General features: G+C 41.1%; 1 protein-coding gene across 2 annotated transcripts in view; it reads right to left on the bottom strand.

Annotated features, from left to right (window-relative positions):
• Positions 1 to 13,345, bottom strand: part of SMPD3 (sphingomyelin phosphodiesterase 3) — a 105,108-nt gene that overhangs the window by 20,137 nt on the left and 71,626 nt on the right. For both annotated transcript variants that reach the window (XM_064723015.1, XM_064723016.1), the window contains exon 3: positions 2,249 to 2,324. In XM_064723015.1, the coding sequence (XP_064579085.1) occupies positions 2,249 to 2,324 (76 nt within the window). The remainder of the gene's footprint in view (positions 1 to 2,248; positions 2,325 to 13,345) is intronic.

A 13,345-nucleotide genomic window follows, 5' to 3' on the forward strand; every position in this document is an offset into this window, starting at 1 on the left:
CAGCCAGGTGTAGCACAGCTGGGGTGGCAGAGCTGAGAGGAGGGCAAGGACAGACTGCCCTGCTGGACACACAGCTCTGCTCCTTCAGAAATGTCTGTGCAATCACTGCTCAGCGCTGGAGCTGCTCCTGACTGCACCACCACAGCTTCCAACATGAGAGAGCTTTCTCAGCTCTGCTCCAGCTCCGTGCAGCCTTGGGAGCTGAAACTGGGGCTGCAGAAGGGTGGGTTCCATCAGCTGGGCTGCCAGTGGCTGCATTCACACTAAATGCAGAACAGGGATGTGAGCAGGTTTGAGATAGCATCCAGCAGGCCACATCCCTTCAGCTGGGGCTGCAGTAGCTTGAGGCTGACTCTGGACTGATGCCTTGGAGGGGTGTCTGAGCTGTGACTCAACAGCACTCGGGATGGGGGTGGATTCAAGGCAGCAAAACCTGGCCAGAACATTAATCACTGACTAATCAACAGACATAAAAGAACCATGTAAAATTAACAGCCCTGCAAAATAATTACATCAAATCTCATTAAAGGATCCCTTCATTTGTCACTGAAATGCAGCTATTTCCACAATGGAATAAAGAGTTTCTTCATAGCAGCAACCAGTACCAGGCAGAGACCTGAGAGGAAATGCTACATCTAATTCTAATGTTTTTGAAAAAGTTGAAGGTCAGGTCTGAACAAATGGTAATTGCTCAGAACAGAGTTGAGCCAGCACATACCTTGAGAAAAGCATTAGCAGCTGGTCCCTGATCATGACCAGTTGGATCATTTCACTTTATACTTGTGTAAGTATCAGAACTGTCAAGTGTAAGTTTACATGTCCTAGAAGGGAAACCCGGTTGCACTCAGCCATGTGTGACAAGATGATATAAATGGCTGACCTTTTAAACACTGCTTGTTTTTATAGATAAACATCTTTACATCATTAAACTGGGGTTTTGGATAATTTGTTTAATGCATGAATGTTATGAATCAAACGATGCAAATCAGAAAATACAGCCCTGCCGAACTTACGAACTTTAGTTTCCCATTTCATTCCATAAACAAATACAATATATCTAGGGACAGACTCTTAAATCATTGTCTGCTCTTGTTGAATGTAGTTTGAACCAGATAAGCCTAAAAATACAAAGCAGAAAAATAAAAGGTTGTGTTTTATTCTTGAGCAAACTTTAGGTTGACTTTGAAAATAGAACATTACTTCCCCTTTCTTCTTACCTCCCCCTTCTTCCTCTTTAATATCTTAGGAATTTCACAATGTGGTTATCAAGGATTAACTGAGAATACAGGACTAGGTACTAAAAAGGAACAGGACTGAAAACTAGAAACAAAACCCAAAAAAACTAAACCAAACTGGAACAGCAATAAATCTCAGCAATCTCACAGTACATTACTGTAAGTTAAAAATAGAAAAGCAGAGAAGGATGTTACATTGTTAAAAAGGAGCTGAAAAATTAATTAATCTTTTTTAGAGCCATGCAGTGTCTCTAATGGACTTGAGGGACTGTTGGTTTTGCTGGCAGTCCGTGTGTGGCTGAGGCAGGAGGGAGCAGCAGAGCAGCCCCAGATGCTCACACACGGGTTGGCAGCTCTGGCTCACTCAGGTCCCAGCACATGGGCTGGCAGCAGCCTCCCTGCCAGGGCTGTCCTGCTCCCAGCAGCACCAGATCACAGCCAGGTTTGATGAAGGAAGGGTATCCAGCCTTCTGGCTAAATAAAATGCTGACCATACTCAAAGTAAAGATCTGTAGATTTGGTTTTTATAACTACTCCTACTCTGAACAGAACTGCTTTAAAACATATGACCACGAGAATTTTGCAGTGAGTATATTAACCTGCTGGTCATTTATGGATGAAATTTGCAGGGCAAAAGGCAGAGAATTGTGGCTTTTTCCACCAGAAATCAGCAGCTATAATTACTGTCCCACCATGTAACTTCTGATTAACCCCAGTTATGTACAAATAAATTTTTGTTTATATGCTGATACTCACAGTATGGGTTGCTAAATGCTGTTGAGTAACAGTGATAGTAATGTATTTCTAAAATACCAGTATTTGGTTAAGAGGGAGCAAAGAGAAGTTCCCAAGGGATAGTTTTTGTTTGTGCTCCATAATAATTACTCTGAGATTGAAAATGTGAAGGGTTGGGGATACTTTTTTACCCTTCTTTGCAGTATTGCTCTTGTGCACAAAATTACCTCCCCAGGCCTGGAAATGGTGACAAACAAAGATGAATCTTAGGACAGTACCTGCAATAGCTTGCAAGTGAGTGCAGGAAATGTATCCCACAATTCTTTGGTCCTGAGGTGTACTTCCCACTTGCACCTGGAAGGGAAGAAATAAAAAGGTGATGAATGGAAGAGCTCGTACAACTCTACCTCCAAGCCCATCTGTGCAGCTTTTTTTACCATTCTTTCAAGCCAACTCCATTTTGAAACCAGAAAAGGCTACCAGAGACACACACTGAGGCTTCCTGATCTTACTGGGGCTGGTGGCCAGCACACTGACCCTTGGCTCATCACCAGGTTCAGGGTTTTGATTTTGATCTGCACACATTCAAAAATGTTCCTTTCTCCTGTTTTTGCAGTCCCACAGGCTCCCTGGCCCTGCTCTCATTCCCATGTACAATTCAGGCCCACCACTCAAGTGCCTCATAAACCAAAATTACCAGTATTACCATGGTTCTTGCTGCCTGTGTATGACTAGAATGAAAAAGGAAAAATGCCAGGAAAAAGGATGAAATATTAAATAGATATTGGGTTTGATCATGTTTTTTCTATTCCACAGTAAGTTTTGGATTTTGATGGATTTTTTACATTCTTCTGCAAAGGTGTTGGGAGCCTTGATGTGCCTCAGCAGTGTTTGCATCCTTCAGCTCACAGCAGCAGCCCCCATGCCTGTCAAGCAGACAAAAAACACTGCCTGGAATCCTGTTCTTACACACAGAAGAGGAAGGGCTTCCAAGGAAGCTGGAATGTAATTCCTCATCTATATCTTAAGTTACAATCCTTTAAAAATGTACTTGCAGATAGACACACAAGCAAATTAAAATAAATTTCTCGTTTAGAATAAATTTCTGATTTTTTTTAAATCAAGTTCTGGTTTAGGTTTTCAACTCTATTGGTAATTTTGGCAGTTCAGGACTTGGCTGCAAATCAAAATTCCAAATGTAAAATGGATAAGTTTTGTATTGTGGCAAGAAACTGGTTTGAGTCTATGGTTTTCTTGTTGACAGTTTATGTGGCAACACTGCATGAATTAAAGAAAATGCCCACAGAGGAAAGTTGTACCCAGGGCTCAGAAAACACCAGCGCAGATGACTCTACTTCACAAGGCTGGGCTCAAATTTTATCTGACACCTCTAAATAACAAGCAGAGCTCCATTTCATATGGTCACAATTTTGTCAGCTTGGTTGGTTTTCTTGTTTTCCAGCTATTCAAGAACCAGCTGATATATTTTATAACTGAAAAGGCAGCTTTGCAGTAAGTGAATTTAGAAGTCATTTGTACTTAACAATGCCTTGTTAACTTTGAGGGTTTGTGCCAGCCAGGGGAGTAGGTAATAAACAACTGGCATTATTCTGTCCTCAGCCTGTTCAGTCCTTTTCCAGACAGTTTTACAAATGGATATTGATGGTGTTCTGAGTGCTGTTCCCTCTCAGCTCACCTGCTCCAGGGAGGCAGAGGGAGCCAAGGCAAGCTCAGGCAATCACTGGAGCTTCCAGCCCTAAAGTTGGAGATTCTCCTGACTCCCAGGGCTGCAGCAGCCTCAGAGGATGGAAAATGCTCACACCTCTCCCTCCTGCCTGGACATCTCAGCAGGGGCACTGCTCAACCATTAGGAGCTTCCTCTCCAACTTTTTTATGCATAAGCCATTCCAGTAGAAAAGTGGAAAACAGTTTATTTCCTCTGCTGTCTAGGACAGGCATGTGGATGAACCATCTCTTCCAAACTTAGTGATTCAAAATCAGGGTTTCTCTTCGATGCCATAAAACCCCCCCTAAACTATAAACTCCACTTGTTTGCAAATGTGCAGTGTTTCCTGCAGCAGAGGACAGGTGTGGATGTCACACGCCTTCCAATGTCCCCACTCTGGAAGGAGAACACTGCACATAAAGCGTTCTGCCTTAGAGCAGGAATGTGCTCCCTATAATCCCCTTATTGACCAAAGCAGATGGAATCATCCCAGTGTTTCTATTCAAAAAGCAGAAAAGATTTAATTGTAAAAGCTGAACATCCAGACATAAATTATAGCCCAATTGAGAAAAAGAGTCAGCTCAAACTGGCTTTAGAATTTCCTGTGCTGCCTTAATGGAGTGCCTGACAAGGCTCTGTACTCCTCACCCAGCTTGTGCCCAGGATCATTCTGATTTCCGTTAATCAGGAATAAATGTGTGTTGTTCAGTGAGCCTGCGTGCTCATCTGTGCTGAGATGGACTCGGGATCTTTTGCTCTCAAAGGATTGTGAGAAATGGCCCAGATGAAGCCTGGCTGTGCTCTGTGGAGGGGCTGAGCACAGCAAATGCCCGTGGGGAAGGTGCCCCAGGGCTCTGCTGGAACACACAATCCAATAGGGACAGGGGAGGAGAGGGGCTTTCATAAACACTCTCTGATTAAAAAATAGAGCTCAAAAGCAAGAAGACATTAGCATAATTAGAATTTCCTTGGAAAATGTCAGCGTGGAAGTGAATCCAAAGCAGCTTGTCTCCCAGATTTCATATTTCCTCCAGCTTTTTTGACTTTTAGGGGCTTGTAGTTTCTTTTGAGAGGCAGTGCTGATGGCAACCACTAAACTGAGTATTTTTGCTGTATATTCATAATGGAGGCAAATATTTGTGACAACTACTGGAGAGTAAATAAATACCTTTGCATCCTCCTAGTCAGTTCCCAGCTACAGTGGAGGCTTTACTGTATTAAATACAATCTGAAGTAAAATAGCAAGAAAACTCTGTTTATTCAGTCTAATTTGGTATTTCACAGATGGACAAGGACTGTGGGTTGTGCAGACAGGAAACCTACTTGACCTCTGAAATACTACAAGCCCTGTAATTCTACATGAAAGCATTCTTTTGTGTGGCCAAGGAGCAATTTCAGATGTTGCATTTTCCAGGCTGTGCTGGATGCTGCTGACGTGGCAGGAGGACCAGGCTGAGCCTCCAACGTGGACCTTGGCAGGAGGTTCTGCTTCCACCACACCAAGTCAGCACTTCACAAATACAATTTTAGCTGCTTAACACAGAAGAAACATCTACAGCCACATTTACAAAGGAAATAGATGTAAACAAATAAGCCAGAGTGGCTCTGTCACCATAAGCCTGACTTAAGCTCACCTCAGCTGCTCTGCATTGGTAGCTGTGTGTCAATAACACATTTATTGAATCATCCTTCTTCGGGCACTGCTTTCTAAAATTCACCATACAGTCTTGATTGTGCCATGAACCATTCCTCTTTGTGTATGGAAATGTATAGGAAGAAAATACCTAAATATAAGGTCCCAATGTGTTAAAATATTTATTTTTAAATGATCACGGGGGAAAAAGGTATGTGATAACCTGTTAAACTCTAGAGGTAAAATTAAAACTGACTGAACCTATTTGTGGTTTAATAAAGTATCCAGTTATATAATTTTCACATTAAAAATTAGCCTTTTTCACAATTTTGCTGAAATATGCAAAATTTATTCATTCCAGTTCTCACTAGATTTGCAATAATCTAATTAGTCAAACATTGAGAAGCTAAGAGTGGATTCAGATCCCTGTTACACCTCTTACCATTACATTTTGTTTGCTCTTGGGAGGGGGCCATGAAAATCTCATTACAAATGGGAAAGAGACTTTTTCCCTTAAGGGGGAAATCCTGCTAAGGGTGTGTTTGGAATCCAAAATGCCATTTTCTGCTGCTGCATATTTACATTTGTCCCCCACCTGCAAACAAAATAAGAAAGTGCAAAAGCGACCTCTCTGAATTTTTGTTTTCCAAGTACTGGCTGTGTCAAGCACACCAAAGTACTTGACATCAAGTAGATTTTATTAAAAGATTTCATCTCAATGCCACAGCACATTAGTACAATCTGTTGGAGACACCACGCTGGGACTGTGCTGTGCAAGGCTGGGAATATTCCTAGAATTGTTTTGCAAAAGCTTATCCTACATGGCTGAGGAGTGCTCTGTCCTCCACTGAGACTGGGATCAGGTAATAAATGGCTCATGGAAGAATCAAGGCAGCAAGGTTATGGCAGAAAGATTCTTTTTCACAGGAATAAAACCTAATGAGTAGCAAGAACTGAAATTTTAGAGCTACAGCAAGGGAAAATAACTTGAAATTTAATCACACTGCTTGCCATCATGGGAATTTCCTAGGCTAACTGGAAAATCTTGCACATCTCATGTTTCCCATATGCTGGCACAGTAAGTATACAAAGCTGCAAACTTGACAAATACCTTGTCTCTTAAGAGTTTATATTTACACACATCTGTTCCAGCAGTGCAAAACAATTCTATCACATCTGGATGATAGATGTCAAGAAAAGCATCAACAGATACTTAACAAAACCCATGAGAATGCTACTTCAGTACTGGGGCATTTCTCTACCACCTTGGAAAACAGCTTCAGACAGGACATGGCTGTGTCAGCAAATCATCAGGTGCTCTGAAGGAAATGCTCTTTAATGATTAAAAATTTGAACTGTGCATGAGAAATCTCACTTGATTAAAGAACCAATCTAGAGTCTCAAATACTGACCAATAATATATACACAAACCCAAAACATTTGTTATGAGGAGAACTTAATCTTTAGTGACATTTTCTAGAAGCTTTACATTGCCAGGAGGAAGTCATTCAAAAATATCCAGAATAAAATAGTTCCTTAAATGTGTACCCTCCAAAACAAAGGAATTATTAACATAAAAGTCCAAGCACATGTGATTGCCTCTCCCTTCAGGGGAAGCAAATCCTGGTATGCAAACCAGATGAGAGCTAAAATTTTGGCATACTAATGGCAAAAGTTCTTCACAAAGTCTGTTACCCCAGAATCTCTATGTGGCAAATAAAGCCAGAGCTGGGAAAGGTAAATAACCTGTTTGTAACACTGAGACTCCTTCAGGGGAATTTGGATCTCCACAGCTCAGCTCCAGCCTCAACCAGTGTAGCTTAATCTCATAGGGCTGTAAATGAGCAAAACCTTCCATTTCATCCACGCAGGTGACCATGGAGGTGTCAGTTTTGCCACTGAAGTAAATGTAACCATAGTGCTGCTCCCTGCATTGCTCTTCTGAGGAGGATAAATCACCAAAGCACAGAACTCTCCAGGAAATGAATTCACAGTCATGGCAGGATCCACACTAATGATGGTCATGCCATGGAGAAAAACTAACCAGGCTGAAAGAAACTCTGCATGCTCTGGGGAGGGAAAACAAAACCATCTCTCCCTAAAAACAGAAGTACGAACATGGCATTTGTAAAGAACATCATCTGAACAGGGGCCTTGAGTAACTCTTTGTGTTGGAAATAAAACACCTCAGAGAGAGAGTAAGTGCAGGGCACAGAAACAGAATTTACAGTCGATGTGACAGTGACTGACTCCCACAGAAATATTCATCTTACCATATGTAGCCAATATTGTTTAAGTTCAAGGGAAGCTCCCTTAAAAAGAGTCTGAGGTTAGGAGAATTGCTGTGGATGAAGCAGGTGCAGTGTACAAGGAGGGGCATTTCCACACCCACTCAGGGCTGGTGCCCTGGGATGTGCTCTGTGCCTCCTGTTCCCCTGCACTGGGGATGCCATTATGTAACCCAATGTGACTATAAAGAGTTAGCAGTGGGGAAGGGAAAAGAAAGAAATGGAAAACGCAGTTTGTTTTCTTTCCAGTACAACATTTCTGTAATCTTCCAAGTTGTATCAACCTCTCCTGGACTTTTTTTCCCATTTCAGCAAATTTCCAAAACAAGCAGGAGAGGCAGCATTAAGAGCCTAACTGGGACAGCCAAACTGTCCCAGTCCTCATTCCTGTTACTGCTAAGAGAAGATGCCAAAGAAAACTTGCAGCTACTCCCATTCCCACTTCAAACATTCCTGTCCCACAGAGATGACTTAGATTAGTCATAACTCCCAAGAAAGGTGTATTTTTGGTTAGCTGAGACATGGTGCAAAAACATCTATCTTATTTTCTGTCCTTTAGCAGCTCTGCCTTTTGCCTTCAGAAATATGTAGCAGCTTCTAAAGAAGACACATTAGTTAAATCCCTAATTATTATATTAAACATTTTTTAAAGTATATTGAAGAAGTTTAAAATGTTATAGGAGTCAATTCAAAATTGTGTAGTGTTCTGCAATTCTTTCTAGCTACATTTTCACTTGATTATTTCCTATTTTTTTCCCACCTGCCATGTGCAACAATTACTGTTCCATGAACTCAGAGAATTTATTTGGCAAAGCTTCATTAAACATATATACGAGGGAAAGTGGCTGTAAATTGGTGCCACTAATGAAGGGCTCATCCTCTTTGGAAGAGGAGAAAGACCACGACTCACATTTTCTCAGATCTGTGTTTCATTCTGCACAACAGTTTTTATTTATCCCCATTAATGAAGGGGGAAAGGACCATGATTAATAACATTAATTATATCAAAGTGAAGGAACATGGTACAGTGCCATGGTAGAATCTTTTTTTTTTGTTCTTTTTTTAAGAAAGTCTCAGTTTATTGGACTCCATCCAATTCCTGCATTAACATTTTACAGCAGAAACTCAGCATGTGGAAAATGTTTAGGTTACCCTCCTGCCTTAAATGGCACAGCTTTAGAGTCATCTAAACAAATTCATGAGCAGCACTCGACATTTCTTTTATACATCTTGGGATAACTGTAGGTGCTGGCCAACTGATCAAGGACAAGGAAATCTGACCCCTGGAAGCTCTGGGGGCAGAAAGGAGCCATTCCCCTTTCCTGGGGAATCCTGAGGTCCAAAATCTTCCCCTCAACCCAATGTGGAACTGCAGCAGCTGCCCCTGCACTCCAGGCACAGCTCACATGCAAAGGCAGCTTAAATCACCCAGGTGAAATGCATCTGCATCAGAAATATCAAAAGGGAGACTCACAGAGGTGAATTCAGGGAACCCTCATTTTCTCACACAAATCAGGCTCCTTGAGAGGAGAAAACAGTAAAAACTGTGCTTCAAAACAGTTTTGCAATCAGAGCTGCTGCTCCTTCTGCCATCTGTTACCACCAAATCAGCTCTTTGGAAAACAAGTTGAGCTTTGCACACAGAGCAAAGGTTGCTAGGTTTCCTTTAAGCAATGAATAATGACACGTTCTCTGCACAATTACTGTACTCCCTGAGAACAGCCTTCATTTTCAGAGAATTTGAAAAGTAAATCTGTTAATAACCTTAGGAATTAATATTAATTAAGCACAACTTCTTCCAGAAATCTAGCAAAATCCACAAAACATTCTTTTTCCTTTTGATTTTGAAGAATACTATTAACTGTTCTAACTTCCCACATCAGAAAGCAGTCTTTACATAATGCTCACATACTCCGTTTTAACTTAGAATTCTTATTTTTGCTAAAATTGACTCTTTTGGCAGATGCCAAACCCCAGAATAGTTTCCTGCTAGGAGCAGTAGGAAGCACAGCCTTCTACACACCATCTGTATCTCCCAGTCCCTTTGGGAGCAAGAAGGCTCCAAAACCTCTCTCTCAGTCAACAGCCATTTTGAGAATGATGCCTCTTCCACTCACCTCCCTACTCTGACTGTGCATCTACAACCTAGCTTAGATTTACACCATTGTTACAAATATTACAATTTAAGGATAAGAGAGGTGAAATTTGTCAGCAAAAATGAGTTTTTATTAGATTGCTACACTGGAAAAATGTGGACAAGCTCACCAGGGCAAGTTAAGGATGCTTTCCAGTTTTGCTGCACTACAGTCCAAAACTCACACAGTATCCCTGGCACAGGGTAACCAAGGCTCCACATTAGATCCTCTGTCTAAAGAGGGATGTTGACATTTTGAAACCATCTAGTAAATTACAGACAGGTGATGCATTACACAATTTCTGCTCAGCACTCATTGACACCTTTTAAACTTGATTTGACAATGCTGATTTGTAAAATCAACATCCAGTTTCTGAAAATTATGTATATTTTATAACTGCCTTTTAAATCCATCAAAACTACAGTGCATTGCCATCATGGGTGAGCCAAAGCTGCAGCTGCAGAGGAGCTGAGGCTGCTGAAATGTGCACCATGCTCCAGACAGACCTGTCCAAGCCAGCTTTTCAGTGCCAGCCACCAGCACAGGGGCTGTGCCAGGCCCCCTTCCCACCTCTGTCTGCAGCTGAGCAGCAGCACAGACAATGGAAGTTATAAAACTACAAAGTGACTCCAGGGCTCTTCTCTTCAGCATTTTAAATGAATGTGAAATGCCAGGCTGGAACAGAGAGTCTCAGCAGAGTCTCCCAAGGGCCCAGACTGTCAAAGTATGAAAATGGATTGGCTGATTTATGTATTTGCTAACTTCTCCTCTGAGTCTTTATGGCAACTAGGAACAATGGTTTAACACTTCAGACATGAAACTGTCATTTGGCTGTGACATTTCCCCCCTTCATATATGCTATTTTTTTGTGTTTTTATTACATGCCAATGAGACCCTCAGATTGGAGCACAAAAGCCTGGTAGAGTTTGAAGAGCTCCAAGTGCCAAAAGCAAATCAGTCCTCTTTGCAGAAAATGGACTTCACACAATGGCTCCTCACAGTCACATCATCCTCGTGTCTTCATCCTGCCCTGGAAAGCCTCTACAGGTGGAAAAACCAGTCTGGTCTCTGTCAGGAAAATGCCAGCAGCAGCACCTTTTGTGGCAGGCTTATTAGGAGGAGAGCAGAGGCAGACTTCCTCTGAACAGGTCTCCAGGTAGCTGTTGGGTAGCATGAAACTGTGCTAAAAGCCTCTGTAATTTACTTCCAGCTTGGCTCCTTGGTTGTGCCACCCTAGGTGTTAAGCCACAATCAAATCACTTCACCTTCCTGTGCTTTAGTTTCTCCTTCTATTAAGCAGATATTGACCTTTCTTCATTATGCACCCTGAGACATAGGAATGAAAAGCAGTGGGTAAGAGCTGATTGTTATTGCAGCTACTAATAATAATCCTTGATCTCTGTAAGTCTCTCAGGTAAAATAATTTTGTATGACTAAGCAAATCTCTCAAATCCTTCCAAATCTCCACCTGAACTTTACAATCTAGATAGTGAAGACAGGGCAGGGAAGACAAGGGCAATGGAAAATAATTTCTTATTCATGGGAAACAGAACCCATTCTAAAATGAAAAAAATGTGCAAAACACTTGTACCAGGGCAGTAGGGATCTGTTTTGTATCAGAGTCCCCCAAAGCAGTTTTGTCATTTTGAAATTATTTCAACTTTCTTTAAATATTTAGTTCTGAGACCTTTAATTTATCTCTCTAACAGTTCTATTTGTAATAAGGAGACAATCATACTTACTAAAAAACAATCAGATTCTTTCTCTGAACATTCTTCTGAATTAAGATATTGGGTGTTTCTTAAGGTTCAGAATAATTGTAATAAAGACTTCATCCTCCCCCAGAGTGGAAATATTAACTGGCTTTATCCATATTTTCAAAACATATGAGTCTTCTCCTCTCAATTGCTTTGCACAACTTTTGGCTTCTAACCAACACAGAGAGCAACTGCTCCTTTACTCAGAGATGGAAACTGTGCAAGGGGAACAGTCTTCACAAGTATCTTTCCAAAACAAAACTCAATTGATGCCTTTTCTACATCAGAAATGGGGACACTGCATTCCACAGGAGTCAGGAATTTTAAAAAACAGGGTTTGCACAGGTCAGAGGCTCAGTTCCATGCCCCTGTGGAGGGGGAAGCAGTCAGGACACCCCTGTTCTGCAAGGCTCTCTTACTTTCTCTAAAACCAGAGAAACTCTGTGTAGGACTGGCTGGTATTATGGACTTTCAGAATTCTGTAAGGGCCAGTAAAAGTCCCACCTGGAAGCAGGGAGATGAGCTGTCCCTGGGGATGGCAGAGTGCTGGCCACAACAGCGCCTGCACCCAGAGCTCTGGTGCCCTCTGCCAGCTTCTGCTGCCCCATGGAACAGCTCCAGGCTTCTGAACTCACAGCACTGATTCCTGCTGACTTCAGAAACAAACCAGGCTTTCACTTACTGCATGTAGTTTCTGTCTCTGGAGTCCACACTCACCCAGCTGCTGACTAAGCATCACATCAAGAAAGACAGCCTCTAAACCTACTTTATTTCAAAGACAAAATTAAATAATTATTCCTACTCTATGTTGTTGCTGGCATCAAAGAAATGAAATATGTACAATTGGTCATTTATTTTACAATTAAGAGAGAAAGTAAATTCATGTTAAGGTAGACTTAGAATGAAAAATATTTCAGGTATGAAAAAAGTATATCAGCATGACACAGACAGGAGGAAAAGCAGTCTTATGGCTGGTCAGAACTCTGTTATGTTCAAAAGAATGGAGTCATCTTTGGAACTTTATAATAATTGGCCTCTATTCCCTGCTCAACTGTAACATTATTTAACAACTTGGTTCCATAATTAAGTTCATCTTCCCAGTGGAATCTTGAAAAGAGGCTTAATTTTCTGCAAGAGAAATGGAGACATTGCAGCCAGCCTAGCAGGGTGGCAAATCAATGACTCAGCAATGGGCAGTTACAAACAGATTGGTTTTAATCTCTTAATCCCCAATATATGCATATGTTCAAGGGTAGTCTTTGTGACCCCAGAAATATTTATACTGCCCAAGATCCATTTTATTTTTTTGCTTGCAGCAATTTATGATGAAAAAATAAATTGTTGCTGTTTATAAACACATAAGAGTGCAACATAGAGAGCTTAGACCCAGTTTTTGGAAACCTGTATTCAAATAGGGATTGGCTTTTGTTTATGTCAATGTACATGAAAAACTGAACTATTATCAGAACCAAAATTCTAATATTTGGGGGTTTTCTTACACAAGCCATGGTACCAAAAGTTTTTGATTTGGTTAAAAACCACAAATGGAGTACAAAGCCTCTCACTGATCCTTATTTACAATCCATATTCTTAATGGCTATTAATGTCTTTTGTTGAAGACTTGTGACTAGAAAGTACATATAATTTGAGCATCTAATGTACTTTGTCAATGTTAGAAAAGAAGTTCAGGATTTAGTTAGTGAAACCCATTCCAAACTGTGACTAAATCACAAAATCTGAAATTCAGTATTTTGGACATTTTCAGATCTTTCTAGGTTTGGGTCTACAGACTTGGATCTCTGGCAAAAATTTTTGGTTCTTGATAATTCACAACTT

The sequence above is a fragment of the Zonotrichia leucophrys genome, chromosome 11, assembly GCF_028769735.1.
Source record: "Zonotrichia leucophrys gambelii isolate GWCS_2022_RI chromosome 11, RI_Zleu_2.0, whole genome shotgun sequence".
NCBI classification, from domain to species: Eukaryota; Metazoa; Chordata; class Aves; order Passeriformes; family Passerellidae; genus Zonotrichia; species Zonotrichia leucophrys.